General features: G+C 48.8%; 1 protein-coding gene across 3 annotated transcripts in view; it reads right to left on the bottom strand.

The window, feature by feature from the left end:
* LOC103188784 (POC1 centriolar protein homolog A) overlaps positions 1 to 21,535 on the bottom strand; it is a 29,846-nt gene extending 8,311 nt beyond the window's left edge. Inside the window, exons 1-9 of one of the 3 annotated variants that reach the window (XM_007908890.2) lie at positions 21,473 to 21,535; positions 20,436 to 20,520; positions 18,750 to 18,921; positions 12,768 to 12,947; positions 11,731 to 11,838; positions 11,465 to 11,580; positions 10,774 to 10,907; positions 8,449 to 8,517; positions 5,306 to 5,458 (exon numbers count right to left, since the gene is read on the bottom strand). In XM_007908890.2, the coding sequence (XP_007907081.2) occupies positions 5,306 to 5,458; positions 8,449 to 8,517; positions 10,774 to 10,907; positions 11,465 to 11,580; positions 11,731 to 11,838; positions 12,768 to 12,947; positions 18,750 to 18,921; positions 20,436 to 20,520; positions 21,473 to 21,484 (1,029 nt within the window). In that variant the 5' untranslated portion in view covers positions 21,485 to 21,535. Of the gene's footprint in view, positions 1 to 5,305; positions 5,459 to 8,448; positions 8,518 to 10,773; positions 10,908 to 11,464; positions 11,581 to 11,730; positions 11,839 to 12,767; positions 12,948 to 18,749; positions 18,922 to 20,435; positions 20,521 to 21,337; positions 21,359 to 21,472 lie in introns of those variants that run through there. The other 2 variants (XM_007908891.2, XM_042339815.1) reach the window with 2 other exon arrangements.
* Positions 21,536 to 23,645: the final 2,110 nt, after the last annotated feature.

The raw sequence follows: 23,645 nt of genomic DNA, 5'->3' as shown, positions 1-23,645 counted from the left end.
GTAGGAAAGGCTGCTGTGCTCTCAGGTATTGGTCTGCAGGAAGAAGTCTAGTGAATGAAAATTTCCCTTTAATCAACGTGCTGTCAGCTGCTTGTGTGCACTGCTCATCCACACCTGGTTATTGAATGAAACGGAGGGCGTCTCGATCTGTCCTCATTTCCGAAGGCAATTCAGGAAGCCATTACTGCAGCAGCACAGCCCAGGTAGCAGAGGAAATTACATTTCAATTACACTCAGCGTGAAGCCTGAGCTGGTGAACGACACAGAATTCAGAGGCAAAGCATGAGCCTAACTAATATCACAAGAGACGTGTCAGTTTTTAACTCTTGTGGGTGACCTGCCCACAGCATAGGAGCAGTTACAGTAACAGTAAACACACTGGTCTCCAGTGACTGATTCCTGCTGCTTGGTCGGTTAGTCAGTCGGTCAGTATGGTGGTCTGTCCATGTGGAGTTAGGCTCATACAGTACTTGAGTGTGTGTAATATTAATCATCCTTGCATTTCATACAGTACCTTATCACGTCTTCAAGACGTCTGAAAGCACTTCACAAGATAAACTGTAAAGTGAATTAACTGTATATTTTGTGGGCGAAACGCGGCAGCAGCGTCCCACAAACAGTTGTGGATTGAAAATGACCAATTTATTACAAACAGCAATGTGCGTATGATATTAACTAGCATAAATGTTAATCAGGGAGGTAGGGAATTAGACTCGGTGTCTCACATGGAGAGAAACACCAGGACAGACTTGATGGGCTGATGTCTGCGTGTAGGATCCTATGGTCTAGGGCACCACAAACTAACTAGGTACATATTTCAAACCCAAAATACCAACACACAGGGCACAAGTATGTACACGAAAAGGGAAGTAGGTTAGAAGTGATTCATCACTGATATTTGTGCAGGCAGCTGGCACAGAATCCTGGTCACATCCATCTCCTGATCTTAGCATTTCAGAAACCTGCTCTCCACCACAGCTACTTACATCATGGAGGGATCCATGAACCAGGGCAAGTCTAACCATGGTATACAGCACAGCCCTGCCCTCACGTTCCCCCTACAGCTTTCTCAACACAGCACCAAGCCATTTGTCTAACAGGTCCCAGCATTCTGGCCTTAACCATTGCTCCTGCAAAGCCCTTTCCAGCCATTCAATCAGTTACGTAAAGAAATACTTCCTGGTGTTTGTCCTAAATGGAACCCGCACAACTGGGAGGAGCGAGCGTGTGGAGGGGCCTGCTCGCTGTGGAGAGCAGGTGAGGAAGGAATGAGCCCGAGACATCTCCGCGATTCAATAATCTGCCAACACTCAACATCCCTTCTCACCAGTAAATAACACCCCTGGGGTAAGGTTGGGAAACCACTATGTACTTTCCTCCAGGAAAGAGAAAAACAGTTAAATATCTTCAGGTGAGGAATTTCCCCTAACTTGTACTGCCACTACCTCACCCCTCAAGCCGCTGAAACGCATGTTCATGCCTTCATCACCTCCAGGCTCGACTATGCAAACGCCCTGCTTGTCGGCCTTCCCAACTCCTCCCTCCACAGGCTGCAGATAATCCAGAACTCTGCAGCCCGTGTCCTCTCCCGCACCAAACTCCGTGACCCCATCTCCCCCATTCTCGCCCAACTCATTGGCTCCCTATCCTTCAGAGGATCCAGTTCAAGATCCTGGTCCTCACATACAAAGCCTCTATGGCCTCACCCCATCCTACCCCTGCGGCCTCCTAATCCCCTACCAACCCGACCGTTCCCCCCGCTCAGCCGGCTCTGGCTGCTCCACGTCCACCGCCCCACCATTGGCGTGAAAGCCTTCAGCCACTCTGCCCCCAATCTCTGGAATTCCATCCCCCAGTCACTCCGCCTCATCCCTCCTTAACCTCTTTCAAGTCCCGCCTCAAGACCCTCCTCTTCAACCATGCCATCGGCCACCCCCCTCCCCTCCCCTCCCACCCCCCTCCTCCCCGAGCCCAGCTAGAGTCTGAAATGCTGTACACTGTCCAGCACCTTGGACGTCCTCCCGACGTGAAAGGCGCTATACACATGTAATCTTGTTGTTGTATTTTAGCCACTGCTAAATGAGAGATTGTGAATGAGTTGAGCACTGAGAGAGTTAACACACGCTGCAACATACTGTGGGGATTATATAACTTTGATCCTGTGCAGCTATGAATCATAGACCCGACCGGTGATGACTCATCCTAATGGAGCCATTCTATTCCCAAAATTCAATTCCACAGAATATGAAGTGAATTGAGCTGCCTTCAGAACAGCGTTTGTGAAGCTAACAAAGATGCTTCCTGTGTGCTCTCCTGCCTTACCCCCAACCCCCCCACCCCCTCCTCATCATCATCATCATCATCATCAAAACCCACTGAATAATCTGCTTTACCCAAAGGCTCCAACCAGTGACAACCTGCCGGCGACCATCAGCACCAATATTAACTGCCAGTGACCTGCATGGGATATTCAGTATCAAACCTGCACTCGAGCAGTGCACTGGTCAATTCACGTTCTTATAGGGAAAACTAGATCCAGCTTTAAACACTGGCACAGGCACTGGGCACAGACACGGAAAGGTGAGCTTGTGTACTGTAACAGCCAAAGATTGTCCTTAAACAGGAAGGATTTAGACACAGCAACACAAACAACCGTGGAGCCACGTGATAACAGTGGGAATAATTTGCCCGTCTACACTAAGAACACCAGGTGCCTGGGTTAACTTTGTTCAGTATCGCGCTCTTTTAAGGTTCTCAACAGCCAGGAGCTAGCCCCTCCACCCCCACCTCACAACGCCAATCTGTTTCTCACAAACATAACAGAGCTCAAGGCTGGCTTGTGAAGGAGACGCATGTAGAACTTTTGTTACAGGCAGAATTATCTGCTAGGAAAGGCTCAGGCAATGCCAGACCCAGTAGATAGCGCTAGCGTTTTGAAAAAATAGTCTGAGATAAAGTCCCACACAATGGCCTTCTCCTTGAGGACGGGGCTGGAAACGTAGCCTTGCACTGAATCAACACATGTAAAAATAGCTCCCAATCAGGGTCGCCATCCGTGCCAAGTTCCTGAAGCTCGGCACATAAACAGGACATCTGGTCCCAGCCAGACCCACTTGCTCCAGTCGCTACGTTCGATAGTTAACTGCACTCGGCAAAGCTAACACCCATTGCTTGGAATGGGATGACAGAGCACTGGACCAACACAGTGGCTCAATGCCACGGGGCAGTGACTCAATACAATACAAAAAGTACATTTGTAAAGCACCTTTCGCTTCGGGAGGACACACAGATTAACGACTCGGGGCCTGACCCTTGATCACATCTCAGACACGTGGGAGAAGAGTGACCTTCTGTAAAATTATACCCCACCCCCACGGGACACATCTTCATTCCCCCAGGAAACGAGACCTGAATTCACTTTGTGGAGAGCGTCACCTCAGGAAATAGAACGTGAGAGAGAGAGAGAGAGAAAGCACAACATGAAGAGTAAGACCAAGTGTGAGTGAGGGTGGATGAGTGAGAACAAGCGGGAGGAAGTAAGTGTGTACGGGTGTGAGCGAGAGAAAGAACAAGTGAGAAGAGGTAGAGCAAAAAAAATAACGAGAGAAAAAAACAAGAAAGGGAGAGTCAGTGAGAGAGAGTTTCTAATCTGCAGTCTTCACATTCCATTTGTTGTCACTGATAGGCATCCAGGGAAAGACAATGAAGGAAGCAGGAAGCTGGCTGCCACATCAGCCTGTAATTGTGCTTGCACCCTGGCACCGTGTGTCAAAGCTGAATCCTCACAAGGCATTATCAGCAGCAGTGAATCAGCCACAACTGAACAAGTCTTAATCAGCGGCTTGCTTTGTTAATAAAGACCTAACACTGCCTTCTGAAACCGTGAACATGGGGAGAGTGGGCTGGCTGCCTTTCGCAAGTCTGAAGTAACAAGACAGCCTACTTTTAATTTGGTGCCGTGCCATTACAATATTTAAACATCCGCCCACACACAGTGCTATCTGACTCCCAGGTTCCTCTGTGCCGTGTGGGTGTGCTGCACAACCAGGGAACAGTTCACAAGGAAATCTTGACCGTAACTAGGGTCATCTGGATTTCCTATAAGACACGAAAGCCTACAGATAGCAGAAGCCACCTGCACAAACATTTCTCTCAGCCACTCTCCGCTCCAAGGGTGCTGGTGACCTGGGCTGATCAATACTGCACTGCCCATCGTGATCACGGCAGCTAAACCGCTCATTACTCACTGCTGGGGGACAGTGAAACTGCTCACACAACAACTTACATGTATACAGCGCCTTTCACGTCAAAGCATTTCACGCAGAAATATGTTCATCAGAAACATCACAGAAGCAATGGGAAGAGGTGCCAATTAATTAGAATTTGGGGTAAATTGGAAGGAGGGAATAGAAAGCAGGAGAAGTGGGAGAAAGACTCCACTTTTCCTTATATCTAAGAAAGAAAGATCTTGCATTTTTTCTATATAAACGCTTTATCATATCAAAGCAACTCCAAGCACTTCACAGTAACGTCTGCTGAATATAGAGACTGGTTCTGCAGGCCAACATAGCAGCCACTTGATACATGAAAGCCAGGATATCTCTAACTTTTTCCTGCTATCAGCCCTGAGGAGATGGTGAGTTACAGAGTAGCCTTGCTAATCTGGATAGTCTTGGCTGTGGCTTCACGAGCGATTATTCGGGTCTTTAAGACTGGCTAAAAAATATCAGATTGTGCGAAATTGTTGTAAATTCTTCAATTCACTCTTAATTTTTTAAACCATTTTCCTGGCAGTCTACACAAAACTGGCTCCTAAATTAAAGCAGAATTTAAGGGATTTTCCCAATCTAGACTGGGCCCAAAGTCACGATAGATTTCCTAAAAAAAAGGGAAGTATTTCTCTCAGTTATTTCATCCAAATCCACCCCCAGATTCAGATGAATTGGCTGCTCTTATTGTTCCACACTATCTGAAATTTGAAGACAAAAACCTCAAGGCCAAGAATGTGAGTTATGTCAGGTCTTGGAGGAGGAGAGCGGGGGCTGAAGAGATTCTAGCTGTAAAGTTCTGATCACTGTCAACAACAGTTTACACCAACCACAAAAACAACTTGCATTTATATAGCGCCCTTCAAGTGCGGTAGAGTCCCAGAGCACTTGACGGTGGCGGAGTCTGTCACCAAGCCAGGAGAGTGCGGGGGGAGGTGACTAAAAGCACAATCAAAAAGGTCTTTAGGAATTTGACGTTTGGGTGGGAGGGGTCAAGGCGGAGGGATTAAGGGAGAGAGTCCCCACTGCTGGCTTACCTCTGCGGCCCCTGCCTTTACGTACTCTTGTTGTGGGGTTGAACCCACTCCTCTTGATGTCTTTAGCGTACAGTTCACAAAAGGAGTGCTGGCCTGATTCCTTAGCACATCGCCGGGGTCTCCAATGTCAAAATTACTCTTCCACACCATGACCTGGGGAAGGTATTGAGCAAGATGTGATAACAGCAAGACACACCCAACGCCTAAAGTTATCAGAAACGCCACAGCAAAGGATCAGCAGTGAGGCAACAAAGTAAAGACAGAAAGCTCTTTCTGAGGCCCTGAAGGACTGGCAAATAACCTGCCCGTCATCCTCCGAAACAGCATCGCACATCAGCTGCCTGCATTTCACACAAAATAAATCCTTTTGCATTTCACAAAATAAAAATTTTAAATGAAGTGAATGTTGTTAATGGAGGCAAACACAGCTGCTAATCTGCACCAGCCACATCCCCTGAACAATAAGAACTGCCAATTTGTTTGAATCTGGGGGTGGATCTGGATGGGACAGGAAAGTTAACCAGGTTAACTGGGAGAAAATCTTCCCATTTCTTTGAAATCTGTGGGGATTTTGAGCGCAGTCTAGGCTGATACTCCAGTGCAATGAAGGGTGTCAGCACTGCATTGTCGGAGACGCTGTCTTTTGGGCGAGACATTAAACCAAAATCACGTCTGTCTGTTCAGGTGAATACTAATGATCTTACGAAATAATTGTAAAAGCGGAGGGAGTTTATTCTCTCCTGGTGTCCTGGCTGACAATCCTCCAGGTCAATTGGTTATTCATTCCATGGCTGTTTGTGGGGAACATGCTGTGTGCCTTGGGATGTACTCTGTCCTTCCTACGTGAAAGGCTCTATACAACATGGGTTAGGCCTTGAGACGTCCTCCCGATGTGAAAGGCGCTATACACATGGAATTTGTTATTCTTCTTGTGTGAAAAACGACTGGTGTGTTCTCTGCAAATAATAATAATAATCCTTTCATTTGATATAGCGCTTTTCACGTCGGGAGGATGTCCCAAAGCGCTTCACAGAACACACTGTAAAGTGAATTGACTGTATATTTGTGGGCGAACGCGGCAGCCAATTGCGCACAGCAATGTCCCACAAAGTGTCGTAGATTGAAAATGACCAATTTATTATTGTTTTTGTTTTTGTTGGAGGGATTATTATTAGGTGTGTGGAGTAAGGAAACTTGCCCAAGGTTTCGCCCTGACCTGCCTGGAATTGAACTCAGGTCTCTCGCTTGCAAAGCGAGTGCTCTAACCACTGAGTTACAGGACTCCACTACAATACACTAAAATAGTCACTGCACTTGACATTTCACTTCCTTGCGAAGCGCTGCGAGACGTTTCGACGTTCAGTGCTCTACAGCGAAGGCAAAGCAGATTGTGAACTGTGCTGCAGTCTTACTATAAGCAAATGAGACACAGATGCATTAAGACGGAATGTGGCACCATTCTCAAACCTGAAAAGTTTACGCTTTTAATGAGGTTCTATCCCTTCCAGCTGTGACGCAGGGCCGTGTGGAAAATTCCATCACCGTGAGATGGCTGCTTATATATACCCTGCCGGCCTCTTTGCTTAAATAACGCTGCTTATTCACATCGGCCAGCATGTAGCGAGGGCAAGTTAGTAATTTCCTAGGAATGTTGGAATTACAGTACGGCTGAAACAACGATTATAAATAACTCATTTTATCAAACAACTTGGTTTGGAGACCAATAACAGCTGGTAACAGAAAATTAAACACTCTGCCATCCTTTTCCCAGAAATTGTTGATTTTTTTATAACGTTTTTAAACAGAAATGTTGTACTAACCTTTCTTACTCACACGTGTTTAATGTGGGATTGTGTAACTTTGCTAACATGTCAGTGTTTATGCTATTGGCTAGGCTGAGGTCTTATGCAATCTGCATTCACTTTTCATTTTGCAATTCTCCCCTGCCCCCCCCACTCCTGAAGTTACTAACTCATGCTCGGGCAAGTCAGAGAGAGAGAGACACACACACACACACACAGATGATAGATACCCAGATAAAGAAAGAGAATGATACAGAGAGTCTGATAGAGGGGCTAAGAAAGAGCCAGACACAGACACAAAGATACATTTGGAGAGAGATAAAGAAACGGAGAGAAAAACTGAGATACAGAGAGCAACAAAGAGACAGAGAGGCAGAACCACAGAGAAAGCAGCATGTACATGGACACACACACACATTGATCGGTGAGTCAGTAAAAAGAAGGCATTAATTAACCATTATCGCCAGCAGGAGTAAGACAGGTTAGCAGCATGTTTTTGCCACAGAAGCTTGTTAGACGGTAGAATGCTTTACCACAAATGGCTGTTGGGAGAGCTTGCGCCAGTAGACACGATGGGCCAAGTGGCCTCCTCCTACACTGCAAACTCTGCCATTCTGTGGGCATGTGGTGTAGAATGGTGCAGCAACACTGAGGGTGCACAGCACTGGGCAGTGTGTACACAACACACAGCGCTGGGCGTGTGGATTAGATATGGCTGGATGAGTGGAGGGACGCATTTCTGTGCCATAACATTCTGGGATTGCAGAGAGGGGAGGTAATAATTGGTGGATTAAAAAAAACAGCTCAGTGATAACAGCAATAAGGGCTCTGAGACATTAACCCGTGTGAAGGGTACTATATAAATGCAAGTTGTTGATAACGTAATGGAGAGTTGGGGCAACAACGGCGCAGGGAACCCAAGGGGAAATCAGTCGATTGGAAACGTTGAGATTGCTGGTACACTGTAAACTAGGACCTTCCGTCCTGGAGAAATCCCATTTCCCAATCTGAGCCGCGCAGAGGGTAAGAGAAAGCCTGGCTGATAAAAGTGCCAATAACATCCTAATGTCTGAAAGCACCTCGCAAGGCATTGCTGACAGCTCATCTGTACCAACAACAAAGCGATGAGTAGACATGTTATTGCAATCTTCGGGGGAATTTGGATAAAGAGGGAATTTGAGAAGAGTCAATTTGGAGAAAATCTCATCTTTTGTTTGACACAGTGGAGGTTGGAGGAGATGTCTACCTTGGTAACAGGTTAGCAACATCTAAAGCTCCTGCATCTAAACTAGCAGCAAGCAGTGCGGAGAGAGAACGTGAGAGAGAGCGAGATAGACCCACCTGTTCATCTGAACCACCTGAAGCAAAGTAGTCACCATCTCTGGAAAAAGCCACACAGGTAGCGGGACCCTACAAATGGGGAGAATGACATAGGTTTAATCTGGGCTGTAACAAAAGCTACAGGAATGACAAGAATTAAAATAAAAGAGATTGGATTTCACTCCCCCAGGAGAGCTGGTACAAAGGCAAGTTGCTGTAGGATTCATTAGCGAGGACACTGCATTGAAACCCAAAGCTAAGCTCATCGGCCCCAACAGTGTCCTTCAACATGACAGAACCGACCCACCCTTTAGTCAGTGTATAATCCTCGCCTGTGATACAGCCCCCAGGACATGCTCACAGCGCTTCCCAGGGCACTGCTTTCAGTGTAGCCACTACATCTCTGAGCAAACATAGATAGCTCCCTATACAGAGCAGTGAAGTGAGGGTCCAATTTATTTGGGGATGGTTGGCCACGACCCCTGGTGAAACTCCCTCCCTTTCCCCATAGTGCTGCGGTCTGGGTCTGTCGTCCATCTGAACAGGGCACAGACTCGGTTTAATGCCTCATCCATAGGACAGCATCTTTAACAATGCAGCACTCACTCCCCCCAGCGCTGCGCTGCGCCAGACTATCAGCCTGGACTGAGAGCTCATATCTTATACTGAAGCAGTGTTAAACAAAGTCATTGCGCTCTCTCCTAGCTGATGCACTGAACATCACCTACATTGAAACAAGTGCATATAAGGGAAAGCAACTGTTAAAATGTCACCAGCCCAACACTGAGAGGTTTATACACACACCCCAAGCGAGTCAGGATTCTGCCCAGGGAGTATAAACTTGGCCCCTCTCCTCACGTCAGCCAGCAATGATCAGCTGGTAACTTACATACCAGACCACTCCGACACAGGTCCTGTTACGTCAAAGTATGTGTTGGGAGTGCTATCACGTCCCCCCCTTTAATCTATCACTTCCTCAGTCCCTCCCAGAATGCTGCTCAGCTGCCAGACAGGAATACGCTGCCAAGTGGGAAACAGACACGTTCCCTCACACAAAGGGAGCCACAGCTGAGGGATTTCTCAGAACAGCCTGTCCTGGGAGCAGAGGAAACGCTGCTCTGTCGGGTCTCGAGTTTCCCACGTTTGTTCCGCCTGCACATGTGCCGTCTGCTCTGTCCCTCACTGCAGGCTGCAGCACATCACTGCGACTGGCTCAGCCAGGCGCGCTTTCACTCTCGCTCTCGCCATGGGGTCAGAAGGTTGTGGGTTCAAGTCCCGCTTTGAGGACTTTAAGCTCACTGTCCAGGCTGCAGCTCCAGCACAGTGCTGGGGGGGCGAGGGATGAACGGGGCAGATGGAGGTAAAGAGAATGTTGCATTGTTAGACATGTCGTCCTTCGAATGACATGTTGTACGTACGTCCTACCTGTTCAGAGGGACATTAAAGATGCCATGACACCGCGTCCTCCTGATATGAAAGGCGCTCTATAAATGTAATTTTGTTGTTGTTGTTGGGAAAGAGATTGGACTTTTACCCGGTGTTCTGGCCTCAAGTACTGAGCCCTTCCAGTGACACTGCTGAGCTGATACCGCTCACTACCACCACCACCACAACAACAACCATCACCTACATTCATACAGCACCTTCCTCACTAGGGGGGGTCACCAACCAGCAGGAATAAACTTTTAACTATTTATTCTGTGAGAACTGCAAAGACCTTCATAGTCCCTGAACGCTGTACCTTGCTGCGGACATGGATTCATTCAGGTCCTCAAAGCCCCCACCCCTCTCAAATCCAACCCCCAGCTCGGGAGCAAAGCATAAACTGTCCAGAGCTTTGGGATGTCCTTCCGACTTGAAAAGCGCTGTGTAAAAGTCATTTATTGTTGATGTTGTTGTAATATAATGCCTTTTTAATTACATTTTGAGTTGTATTTAGGTAAGGAGGAGATTGTAAAAGTAACCTCTACCTCACAGCAAATGTATGAAAGGTCAGCCCAGGCTCGACACCACATGGAAACATGAGGCGAAGTTCTCGAAATAACCTGCTCCAAATTCAATTCCTTTGTGAAATACTTGAGCTAATCTTTTGCATCCTGATGGAATATCATCTCGGCGATTGTGCAAGAGGCAGAAATACAACTGGCACCCGGGCTAATTATGGCCCACACGCTAATTTAGTGACCTACTTACATCCCCATTCTGTTCGCAACCCAAAATCAGTTCAATATCACACATAAAAAAGCTCACTGGGGCCAAATATTCTCTCAGAGTGGGAGGGGGCAAGCGAGAGGAAGGAGTGAGTAGAACAAGTATACAAGGGGAGGGGTGAGGTGAAGCACTTACCTGATGGCCGTGCAAGGTGTACAGTAACTTGCCCTCCAACAGGTCCAGTATTTTCAGGGTGGAATCATTTGAAGCAGTGACCAGGTAGTTGCCGGTGAGATGGAAGGACAGGCTGTTTACCACAGCGGCATGCACTGCAGATAAACATAGAGCTCAGCGACCAGGTGTGAGGACACCACAGCTTCCCAATCAGCCACCACCCCCCGACCCCACAAACCCAACCCCCCCCAGCACTATCTCTCGGGTAATCGGCCACGGTGCTGCTCATACCACTTTGAGATGCTAATAATTATCATCCTTGTACAGTGGAAACCACTTAAGCCGGACAAATCAGCTGGGCCCATGTGCCTGGTTTAAGCAGCTTCCACTGTATTCTGATACAACGCCTCCTCGTGGGGCCAGAGCCACTCCCCTCCCCCATCACTCTGCACCACACCTCCCTCCAGGGTGAGGTCTCAAGTCTTGGGGCAAAAAAAATCCCAGTGCAGAAGTGGCAGAAACCTGCAGCCTAACCTCAGGATTCCAGCAAGACCAAACCAGCCCAGGCCTCGCCCGCACAGCTGCAATATCACCTGCTCCGCTTGCATCAACCACAGGCTCGCACGAGCTCCCAAACCACCCGCTCCTCTACACTTCCCCTTCGGCCATTAACCCAGCGAACTCCAGGGAGTAACCACTCTGTGCCGCTCACCTTGATAATGCTGCAGGAGCTTGTTCATCCGCACGTCCCAGACCTTCACAGTGTTGTCTGTCCCGGCTCCAGCGATGCATGTGCCACTTGGGTGAAAATCCACGTAGTTAACAAAGCTTTTGGGAGAAAACAAATGGCTAAGTTTCTTTTTTTCTTTTTGGCCCATTTAAAATTTCTGCCATTTTGTTTCGTCACTCGTCTTCCACCAGCACCTCCACCCCCACATGCTAGCCCCAGCCCCAGCCCCACCATGCTCAGCCACTCACCCTCCGTGCTCGTAGAAGGAATGGATACACTCTCTCATCGCTTTATCCCAAATTTTAATAGTTTTATCATCGCTGGCAGAGACGATGAGCCGCCCGTCTGGAGAAAATCTAGAAAATATCAAAATAAAATCAGAGCAGCGAGAAAGGAAAATAGCCTGTGCTGAAGTGTAAGCAGTTGCTCAATGTCAGCACTAATCCATGTGGCTGGAACACAACAACAACAACAATTTGCATTTATGTAGCACCTGATACGCAAGGCAGCATCCCCCATGCAGGGTAGGGTCCCAGAGTGCTTGACGCTAGCTGGTAATCCCTCACAGACAGAGCGAGGTACATCATCACACTTCATCTCCATCCTACACAACTCTCTCTCATTCACTCACCCCTCAACAGCGAGCTCTAATTCCACGTTGAATTTGCTGACACAATCTACCTTCACCCCCACATCCGCTCCACACACTTCCCGTCCTCTGTATAAAGTCATTCAGTCTGAACAGCCCGTTCACTCCGTGACACTGGCTGTAACGTTAGTGACTGTGTGCTGCTGTGGGCACCTTCTCACATCAATCTTAAATCACACAATAACAAACCCGTACGTTAAAGACTTGTTTCCACTGGGGTGTAATAGCCTGGCTCAGTCAGTGATCTCTCACCACTGGGTACCTTCCAGCCCCACACCTGAGCTGACACTCCAATACAGTAGTGGTGGAGTGCTGCGTTATCAGAGGTGCCATCTTTTGGATGAGATGTTAATAAGATGCCTGCTCAAGTGGTCGTTAAAGATCCCACAACACTATTGGGAAAGAGAAGAGTTTCTTCCAGTGTCCTGGTCAATAGTCCTCCAGACAATCTGTTTGTTGACTCTCGTGGCTTTGTGCGCGGGATGTTGCTGTGTGTGAATTGACAGCTATATTGACCTACAAACAAATAGTCACTACACCCGACAGTAATTCTATGGGGAAGGCTTGGAGATGTTTTGACATCCTAGGGGCAGGTGAGTGGGTTATTGGGATAATTAATCAAGAGAACCTACTCACTTGGCACAGCGAACCCAGTTGATGTGTTGGTTCAGAGAGCAGAGGAACTTCTGCCGATGCACGGCCCACACTTTGATGGTCTTGTCATCGGAGGCGGTGACCAGCGTCTGCCCATCGTAGGAGAACTGTACGCTGCGCACGGTCGCTGTGTGAGCTTTAAAAAACGTGGACTCGCCCTTCCTGCAGGGACACAGGGACATCCTCCCAGTGAAGCACAACATTTATTTAGTCTCTCACACATCCTCACATGGCACACACATACACAGACACACGTGCACACATCCTCCCACAGCACATCAACAACTTGGATTTATATAGCACCCTCCACGCTGGACAACCTCTCCCCCCCCACCCACACAGACATACATACAGACACACACACACACACACACAGTCCCTCCCCCAATACAACACATATCCAGTTTTAAATCCCAAATACAATAATAAGCACTCTGGGGTTCCCAATGTGTGAGCACGGGTTTGGGTGTCGTTCCCCCTCCCCCCACCCCACACATAGGGGAGAGAGAGATTGTATAGTCCAGGGAGTGGGGTGGGGGCAGAGATATGAAAACACAGTCAAACAGAACGCCTTTTCATTCCGATAAGAAAATCACATTCATCCAGTCTCCAACACAAATAAAACAAGCCACAGTTTCAGTTTCTAACTCTGGGAAATGGGTGGATTTAAATTGACAAACAGAAAGTACACGGGTTACAGGAAAGAATTACAAACTACAGAAATGCATCGCTTGGTATTTTACATATTCTGGTCCTGGCTTTAATAGACTATAATGTGAGTCCTGCTATCAGTGGCTGCATCAAGTACAGTGCTCACAAAATACACAGTCAGTTCACTTTATAGTATAAAGTGACAGGAGCATAGTATAGGAGTCTGTAGTTCAGGACACTTTGATAATGCCGTTTGGTCCTTTTATCTTTACTTCACGGGCAGGTTTAAGTGGTGAATCCTTAATCAAATCCCCGACTTGAAGATCTAAAGTCCTCTGCACATCTGATACCCGTCTGTAAACCCTGGGGCTCAGCTCTGAGCTCACCTCTGGTGTTACCACTTTGTTAGCCAGTCAATAACAACACAGAAACAGGGCTTCCTATCCTGTACATAACCAACAGCAACAGTATGTTAGTTAGTGCCTGCTGTTAGGAAGCACACACTGGCATCTAATGCTACAGCAATAATAATCCTTGCATCGTTGAGACGTCTCAAAGCGTTTCACAGGATATACTATAAAGTGAACTGACTGTGTATTTTGTGAGCACTGTACTTGATGCAGCCACTGATAGCAGGACTCACATTATAGTCTATTAAAGCCAGGACCAGAATATGTAAAATACCAAGCGATGCATTTCTGTAGTTTGTGAAGGTGTTCCAAATAAAAAACAGGATTTAATTTTAGCTCAGGGCACGCACAGGGTTAGAGGCACACTGTATACTGAGAGCAACCACAGCTCAGCCACTTTACTCAAACCCACTGCCTGGGGACTGACTGCGTGTGGACACAAATTGCTTTCAGCTTTCTGATGCCGAGTGGAGCTGCTTCTCTTTAGCACAGAGCAGCCCATTAGCGTTCAATTTATTTGCTGAACTTCTATGTGTACTCTCCCCGTTGCCCAGCAACAAACACTGAGCACTTGCCCTCCGAGGTCTTTTAATTGAGTCACGTTCTTCCAGGTCTTGTATCTTTCCATAAGTGCGTTGTGCGACTCCACACCCACCGACGAGCACAATCGCTGCTCACACTACGTGTCCAGACACTGACACCGACCTCACACATTCATTGTGCCCTTTACATTAAACCCCACAAGTTAGAGGCACAAAGTCCCTGAGGGTCTTTGAGCCTCTAACTTGTGCAGTTTAATGTCAGATTATTTTACGTTAAGCTTTACAATGGCCCAGAATTGTGGAAAATTATTCAACCTGTGAACACAACACACACACGCGACCGATTACTCTGAGTCAGGTGAACTTTGCACGATGGAGAAATCTGGGGGAGAAAGTCAGGCTCCCTGCTCCTCTCAGGATCAGTGTGAAACCTTAGGCAAGTTTCCTTGCTCCACACACACACACACACACACAGATGCCTCCGTTTACCCAGCAGTAAGTAAGAACCCGGTTGTTAGTCGATTGGTAGATTGCTTTTCTGAGAGTAACAATCCCTTCAAATAAATAAATAAAAATAACAATAATTTGGTGACTCAATCCACGACTGTTTGTAGGACATTGCTGTGCGTAATTACCTGCCATGTTTTGCCCACAAAATACAGTCACCATACTTTACAGTATATTCCTAGAAGCTCTTTGAGATGTTTTGAAGACGTGATAAGGCGCTGTATCATAAGAAACATGCAGCACAGAAGGAGGCCATTCGGCCCATCGTGTCCATACTGGCTCTTTGAAAGAATTGTCCAAATTAATCGCACTCCCCCGCTCTCTCTCCATAGCCCTACAACTTTGTCCTCCACAAATATCTATCAAATGCAAGGATTATTATTATTATTTTTAACATCCACGATGCTGCAGACGGGAATCTCAGTTTAACTTCTCAGCCAAATAAATATCTGATAATTTCCAGATGCAGTATTTTGTAACCTCTGCCAACAATGGGATTGATGTTAATTTCTATATCATTAGCAATATGTTATACTCTTCAACATTTTATTATGAGACTTCACCAATGCTGTTAAAAGGTAACTGGGTACGCATTTAAAGTACAATAAAAAATAGTATAGTAAATGAGCAGGGAATGGGGTGAGAGTAGAGAGCTCCAGTGGGGGAGCGAGCACCAGCACAGACATGATGGGGAGAGAGAATGGAATGGGATTAGAGTAGAGAGCGCCAGTGGGGGAGCGAGCACCAGCACAGATAAGATGGGGAGAGAGAGAATAGGGAATGGGGTTAGAGTAGAGAGTGCCAGTGGGGGAGCAACAACCAACACAGACATAATGAGCTCAATAGCCTCGTCTTATGTTATAAAGAATTCATCTCATTAGGGGTTATACAGAAATCTTCACTGTAAAGCAAAGCCTGTGGTGTTCCTTTGTCACAAGAGCGAGACGCCTAGCCCTGAGCTATAGCACACCTGCATCTCACTACAGCCTGTAATTACTACCTGTAAGCCACCTATGAGAATCTGTCTGTTTGAAGCTTCCCTGGCACTGAAGTACCTCCAACACTTCGTCTGAAGAGACTGCTTAAGTGTGCCTCTTACACAGCAGGGTGAAAACACACAAGTACCTCTTACTCTACGTCTGTACCATGCTGCCTGGCCTGTGTGTGGCCTGAGCACTGAGCCCCTGCCCCGGGCACTGAGCCCCTGCCCCCTGGCCTGGGCACTGAGCCCTTGCCCCCTGGCCTGGGCACTGAGCCCCCGCCCCCTGGCCTGGGCACTGAGCCCCTGCCCCCTGGCCTGGGCACTGAGCCCCTGCCCCGGGCACTGAGCCCCTGCCCCGGGCACTGAGCCCCTGCCCCCTGGCCTGGGCACTGAGCCCCCGCCCCCTGGCCTGGGCACTGAGCCCCCGCCCCCTGGCCTGGGCACTGAGCCCCCGCCCCCTGGCCTGGGCACTGAGCCCCCGCCCCTGGCCTGGGCACTGAGCCCCGCCCCCTGGCCTGGGCACTGAGCCCCTGCCCCCTGGCCTGGGCACTGAGCCCCTGCCCCCTGGCCTGGGCACTGAGCCCCGCCCCCTGGCCTGGGCACTGAGCCCCGCCCCCTGGCCTGGGCACTGAGCCCCCGCCCCCTGGCCTGGGCACTGAGCCCCGCCCCCTGGCCTGGGCACTGAGCCCCCGCCCCTGGCCTGGGCACTGAGCCCCCGCCCCCTGGCCTGGGCACTGAGCCCCCCCCCCCTGGCCTGGGCACTGAGCCCCCCCCCCCCCCCCCCCCCCCCCCCCCCCCCCCCCCCCCCCCCCCCCCCCCCCCCCCCGCCCCTGGCCTGGGCACTGAGCCCCCGCCCCTGGCCTGGGCACTGAGCCCCTGCCCCCTGGCCTGGGCACTGAGCCCCTGGCCTGGGCACTGAGCCCCTGCCCCCTGGCCTGGGCACTGAGCCCCTGCCCCCTGGCCTGGGCACTGAGCCCCCGCCCCCTGGCCTGGGCACTGAGCCCCTGCCCCTGGCCTGGGCACTGAGCCCCCGCCCCCTGGCCTGGGCACTGAGCCCCTGCCCCCTGGCCTGGGCACTGAGCCCCTGCCCCCTGGCCTGGGCACTGAGCCCCTGCCCCCTGGCCTGGGCACTGAGCCCCTGCCCCCTGGCCTGGGCACTGAGCCCCTGCCCCCTGGCCTGGGCACTGAGCCCCTGCCCCCTGGCCTGAGCCCCTGCCCCCTGGCCTGGGCAGCAGATAGCACTCAGTTACAGCACAAAACACTGCCTTTGGTTCACCATGACAAATGCTGTCACTGGAGCGCCACCAGGTGGCCAGCAAGCGGTACTGCTCCATTCACGAACTACATCCCTTAAAATAGTGCTTCCCATATTCCCAAACACATTCCATTGCTTAATTATCGCCAGATGATGACAATCCTTACATTGGACATAGTGGTTCATCACTTTGAAACGTCTCAAAATGCTTTGGGTTCGTGGGTGAACGCAGCAATCAATTTGCACACAACAATGTCCCACAAACAGCCATGAGGTGAATGAGCAATTATATTTTTGTTGGAAAAACTCTCCTCCCTTTTCCAATAGCGTTGTGTGGAATCTTTAATGACCACCTAAACGGCATTTGGGACCCTGCTTTAACATTTCATCCGAAGGATGACAATGTGGTGGCGACCTCCCCCCCTCCCACAAATACTACGCTGGAGTGTCAACATGGATTGTGAGCTCCAAGTCCCAATGTGGGGCTTGAACCCACAACCGCAGCAGCGAGAGTTCGACCGACTGAACCAGGCAACACATTATGAACAGAACTCTCCTCACGGGACTAAATAACAGCCGTGGCTTTGGGAGTCATTCATTGGGCAGCGAGAGGCACTCATTCCTCTGTCAGACACCGACTGGTTTAAAGTCAATTTAAAAATGCATTAAAGATGAAAAGCCACCCTTACGACTCGGATTGGGAATTCTCTGCCCTTCACCACACCATCCCTCTGGTTCATTGCTGTGTCCATCTCATAGCCCACCACTAATCAGGCATTGCACCATGAGGAGTAAACTATCTAGCTTTGAAGTAGGAAATTCGCTTGAGTTTATGAGTGACAATGTTTACAGATAACAAGCACCCAGAGACTTCACACACCACTGACTAGTGCTTTGATGTGGGAAAATGACAATTCCTCACAGTCATGTATCAATGATAAGGTTTAAGCTTTTGCACTTCCTCAGATGTTAATCACGTAACCCTCGCTTCACCTCTCTCAAAACTTGGTTGGTTATCAGATTCTGCATGCAAACCCAGGGACAGCCATTCCCTGCTCTCTCTCTCCCCATCGTGTCTGTGCTGGTGCTCGCTTATTATGTTCATTTATAAGTACCTTTAAATATATCAAAATAAAATCTTATATGTAATATCAACATGTGGCTGTCATCTGCAAAAAAGGATTGCGGAATATTTTGTAGTAATAGGTAGAGCCCCAACATCTCGAAATGTGCTGCCTGTGCCTTTGGTGTTAGTTCCTCATGTATCTGAGGGGTCGTCATGGGAGTATGAGGAGGAGGAAAAATCTCTTGACAGTTAAACACTAACAATTCTGTAGATTGTTTTCTCCTTCTACAGAGACCGGACGCCCAGGAAACCTAACAGATTCCAGATCTGTGGTTTTCTGGGGCAGAACATTCCAAACCCTGATCACATTTTCCCGGAAGACATTCTTCTTTGCCTCCATCCAAACCCAACTTGCCCTCGTTTTAAGGTCAAGATCTGGAAAGCATCAACGAAATAGCTCTGTAAATAGTCTCCACTCTGATGGACTGGCTCTCAGTGACTGCCCGTCTTCCTCGTTGTACAACCTCTCGACAGGACAGAATGTTGCTTACACGCTGGGCACCCAGAGGCGGACTGTTTTGTCCCGGGAGGCAGAAGCCACCAGGTTCCCAGACGGTGAGAACTGGATGGACAGGATGGCATCCTTATGGCCGACAAAGCGGTATGCTCTCATCTGTGGCTTCAGGTTCCAGATCATCAGGCAGGAATCCATCGAGCCTGTCGCTGGAGAAGAGAGATAAAGAAAAATCACTTCCCATTCTCATTAGCAAACCTGCAGAGGACAATAACAACTTGCATTGATACAGCGCTCCTCACTCAGGGTAGCATCCCTGAGCGCTTAACACACTTGGGCACACACACACACACGCACACACACATAAAGATGTTTGATAAAGCCACATTAATGCTCAGTGACTGCTTCTGCATTGCCAGTAAACAGGCAAACAGCTGATGTCTGGCACCACCTCGTGGTGATTTTCAGGAAACACTAAGCGAATTAAAGAAAGAATCATTGCATTTGATACAGCATCAACAACAATAAATTGCAGTTATACAGCCCTTTCATGTCGGGAGGACATCCCAAAGCACTTGACAATGAGGGTTGGGATCAGAGAGTAACAATCAATACATCTGAAAGCGCTTCAGAAGGGGATTTTGTGTCAAGTGTAGTGACTGAGCACTGGATTTCCATAGTGCCTTATTCACTCAAAGTGCTTGAGAACAACAACTGTCATGGGTTAAGACTGCAACTGTCAGGGAGAGGACAATGTTCCCTTTGCAGAAATCTGTTTAGCATTGTTGGAACTCAACTCCATACACAAGCCAATACTAGAGCTGTCATCCTTCACAAGTAGTTGTGCAATTTCAGGCATCTGGTACACAAAACACTGACAACTGCTGGAAACGTGCCAACCATCCTTCAGATACTCATCAATTATGCATCACATCAGCAGCAGTATGGAAGTAGATCATGCCCGCAAACGCAAGAGGGAATTGCGCAGCTATCTGGTGTAGAATTCAACCGAGGGCTGCTGAGCGATGGGGGTGGTGTAGGATTTTTTTAAAATTAAAAATGACTTTGGGACAGCTCTTTTACGTAATCCTTTCATTTGCTATCACCCTGCAACGTGGAAGCATCTCACAGCGAAATGCAGCCAAGTGTAGCCACCGTTTGTAGGTCAATGCTGCGGTCAGGTTGAGCACAATCAGCTGTGAAGTGAATGACCGATTTAGCCAGGAGATTGTTGGCTGGGAGAGAGAAACTCCCTTCTCTTTGTCAATGCGGTCCACCCACGGGGTCTTTAACATCCACCTGAACAGGAACAGACGGGACCCGGGTTTAACGTCTCATCCCAAAGTTGGTATCTCCGTTCCTGCATGTTCCCATGTTTACATACATGGTTTCCAACTTGGGGACTTACCCTAACACCGAGGACCCACAGTCTCTCAGGCGTCAGTTAGCCTTAAATCCATCTTCTTACGGTATACAACAGATTGGAAATTTGGAATACGTAAAATTTAGGCGTCATTTGGAAGCCAGTTCTTTGAACAACTGTGGAAAGCTGGCTTCATTACAGATATGTTTAAACTGATGTAACCATAGGACACCCACCCTCCGCCCTATACACACATACTCGCAGTCACACCACACACTCGCGCGCACCACATCCTTCCCCGATGTGAGCTTTGTTGTTGTTCTGGGCAAGGCTAAACCACACGTCTGTGAGCGCACATACCCAACTGCTTCATGTTTGGGTTAAAGTCAACGCTTGTGATGGTATCTCGGTGACCTTTGAAGTGCCTTTCCAAGGCTGGATCATCCTACAGAATAAATAAAGGAAAATGAAAGCCTCAGAAAATATTAACAATAACAATCCTCACACTTGACACAGCTCCTCGCATGTCAGGAGGACGTCCTAAAGCACATCACAGGATTTTACTGTAAAGTGTAGTGACTGTGTGTTTTGTGGGTGAATGCAGCAGCCCAGTTTACACACAGCGACGTCCCCGCAAACTGCCGTGCAGTCAGTGAGCGGTTTTGCCCAAGACAATCGTCGGTGATATTATAGGAACGAACTCGCATCTCGTCATGTGAAAGCCACTCAGGAGTGTAGTGACTGTCTGCAGGCAATGCCCAGACAGCCCCCCCCCCCTCACTCACACTCCCCCCTCACTCACACTCCCCACTCACTCACTCACACTCCCCATTCACTCACTCACACTCCCCATTCACGCACACTCCCCCCCACCCTCCTCACACACTCCCCCCTCACGCACACTCCCCCCCTCACGCACACTCCCCCCCTCACGCACACTCCCCCCCCCCCTCACGCACACTCCCCCCCCTCACGCACACTCCCCCTCACGCACACTCCCCCCCACTCACGCACACTCCCCCCCTCCCACCTCACGCACACTCCCCCCACTCCACTCACTCCACCACACTCCCCCCCTCACCACACTCCCCCCTCACGCACACTCCCCTCATACCCTCTCACACACTCCCCCTCACTCACACTCCCCCTCACTCACTCACACACTCCCCCCTCACTCACTCACACACTCCCCACTCACACACACACTCCCGCCACACACTCCCCATTCACACACACACTCCCCCCACACTCTCCCCATTCACTCACACACTCCCCCCACACACTCCCCACTCACACACACACTCCCCCCACACACTCCCCCCACACTCTCCCCCCCCAGGCTGCTGTTGCCCCCCCCCCAGGCTGCTGTTGCCCCCCCCGGCCTCTCCCTGGCTGACCTGAGGGCTCATGGCGCCGCCGGTGTCGGTTTGAATGTGGCTGAGGCCTGAGGCCGAGGCCCCGTCTCCACAGCAACCGCCGCTCCGAGCCCGCGCGCTGCTTAAAGGGCAGGTGTCAGCTGGGAGGCGAAGGTGTCGGCTCAAAGGGACCGTATTAAAGGGAAGGGATCATCCACCTCAACCGACGGAGGGACTCCAATCGGGAGCAGAATCCTTCAGTTCGATAAATTGCCTTTTATCGTCATCCCTAAAAGGCAAAATGCTACACATTGTTGGAAACCTGAAATATAAACAGAGGCTGGGAACGCGCAGCAGGTCAGGCAGCCTCTAAAGCAAATAAATAAAAAATCTTTGGATTTGTTACAGAGCTTATATCAAATGCAAGACCTGTTTTATTTGAGCTGCTGCCTGACCTGCTGAGCGTTCCCAGACACTTCTGTTTTTATTTGAGAATTCTCCCCCCGTTCAGTGAATTACTGACCTCTGGCTGCTACCGTGCATTCCGTTTCCCTGGTCACAGGAGAACTTCCCTTCTCTTTTCCAACTGTGTCAATGGCACTTTTAATGTCCGATTCAGCAGACAATAATATCTCAATTATCATCTCACCCAAATACGGAGTCTCCGACAATGTAGCGCTCTCTCCCCCCAGCACTGTGCTGGACCAACAGTCTAGACTGGCAGCTCAAAGTCCCAATGCGGGGCTTGCACCCACAATCTTTTGACCCAGAGGCGAGGGCGCTGCCAACTGAGCCAGACTGACACCTGATTGTAACATAGTCAGCTCATGATTCTAACACTACCATGAAGCCCAAGCATGGTTTGGTCAGGATGCTTTGGTCCGATGACACTAAACAGACTTACTCAGATTTTGGTCATAGATTGTCTTTGGACAAGAGAGATTGATGTGTATTTTTATAGAAAGTTAGTGATATAGTTATTTGCAGGTCAAAGCCAATTGGAGCTTTGTGTCTAGTTTTGGGTTATAGGAAAGATATTAAAGTAATCGAGATGATAATAATAATCCTTATATTCGGTACGACACCTTTCAAGCATGGAAGATGTCTCAAATCACGGGATTTACTGTAAAGTGCGGTGCCTGTGCGATTTGTGGGTGAGCAATTTGTGCACAGTGACGTCCCGCAAACAGCCCTGAAGTTAATGACCAATGTTATCTAAACATGCAGTGCAGATTCTCTCACGTTACCAGGCACGAGTTCTGCTGATGAGACATCTTCAAAATGACGAAGGATTACAACAGGGTAAATAGGGATAGATTATCTTCATTGGTTGGTGAGTCAATCACAAGAGGGCACACATTTAAACTAATCACAGAAATTATTAAAAGGGAGGCTAGAAAAAAATGTAATTTACACAGAGGGCGGTGGGAATGTGGGATTCTCTATTACAAACCGTAGTTGAAGCAGACACCCTCAAATTATTTAAATAACAGAATTAGATGCTTGAAGAGCAATAGCAAAGGTTACAGGAGCGAATGTGAGAGTGGGATTAGAGTGGTTGGCTCATATAGTAAAAAAAACATCAGAGTAGACATGATGGGCTAAGTGAGTGGTTTCTGTACAAGTGCAATGAATAAATATGTTTTTTTGTTATTGTAAATGTGTAGTAGAGTTGCAATGAAATGCAGCACTTGTACCTTCATGAAAAAAACATCTCGAAGGGCTTCACATAATTATAATAATCCTTCCATTTGTTATAGCGCCTTATGTCATTGAGATGTCTCAAAGCACTTCACAGAATATACTGTAAAGTGTAGAGACTGTGTATTTTGTGGGCAAAACACGGCAGCCAATTTCACACAGCAGCCTCCCTACAAACAGTCGCGGATTGAGTGACCACATTTTCTTTGGGAGTTGGGGGGAGGGAATTAGTTCACACACACGAGACGTGGAGCAAGCTGGGTAGAGGGGAGGGTGTGTGGAGGGCTGGAGACTGATATCTGGGAAGGTTTCTGACGAAGGAGAGAGGGAGTGAAGCAGAGGAATTTAGAGAAGTCGACAGTGACTGAAAGCTCAGCCCCGTTCGGGGGGATGGGGGGGGGAGGTGGAGGAAGGAAACACTAGGATAAGCAGGTCAGATGCTGCTGTGTGGGGAAGCTCATTCCCCACGGATCACCATTGATCTGTTGTGGTATTTCTGTTGCTCTCTCCTCTC

This window comes from Callorhinchus milii, unplaced genomic scaffold (assembly GCF_018977255.1).
Source record: "Callorhinchus milii isolate IMCB2004 unplaced genomic scaffold, IMCB_Cmil_1.0 Scaffold12, whole genome shotgun sequence".
Classification (NCBI taxonomy): Eukaryota; Metazoa; Chordata; class Chondrichthyes; order Chimaeriformes; family Callorhinchidae; genus Callorhinchus; species Callorhinchus milii.
Note: the sequence above shows the minus strand (reverse complement) of the source record. Positions and strands in the feature narration are given on the sequence as shown.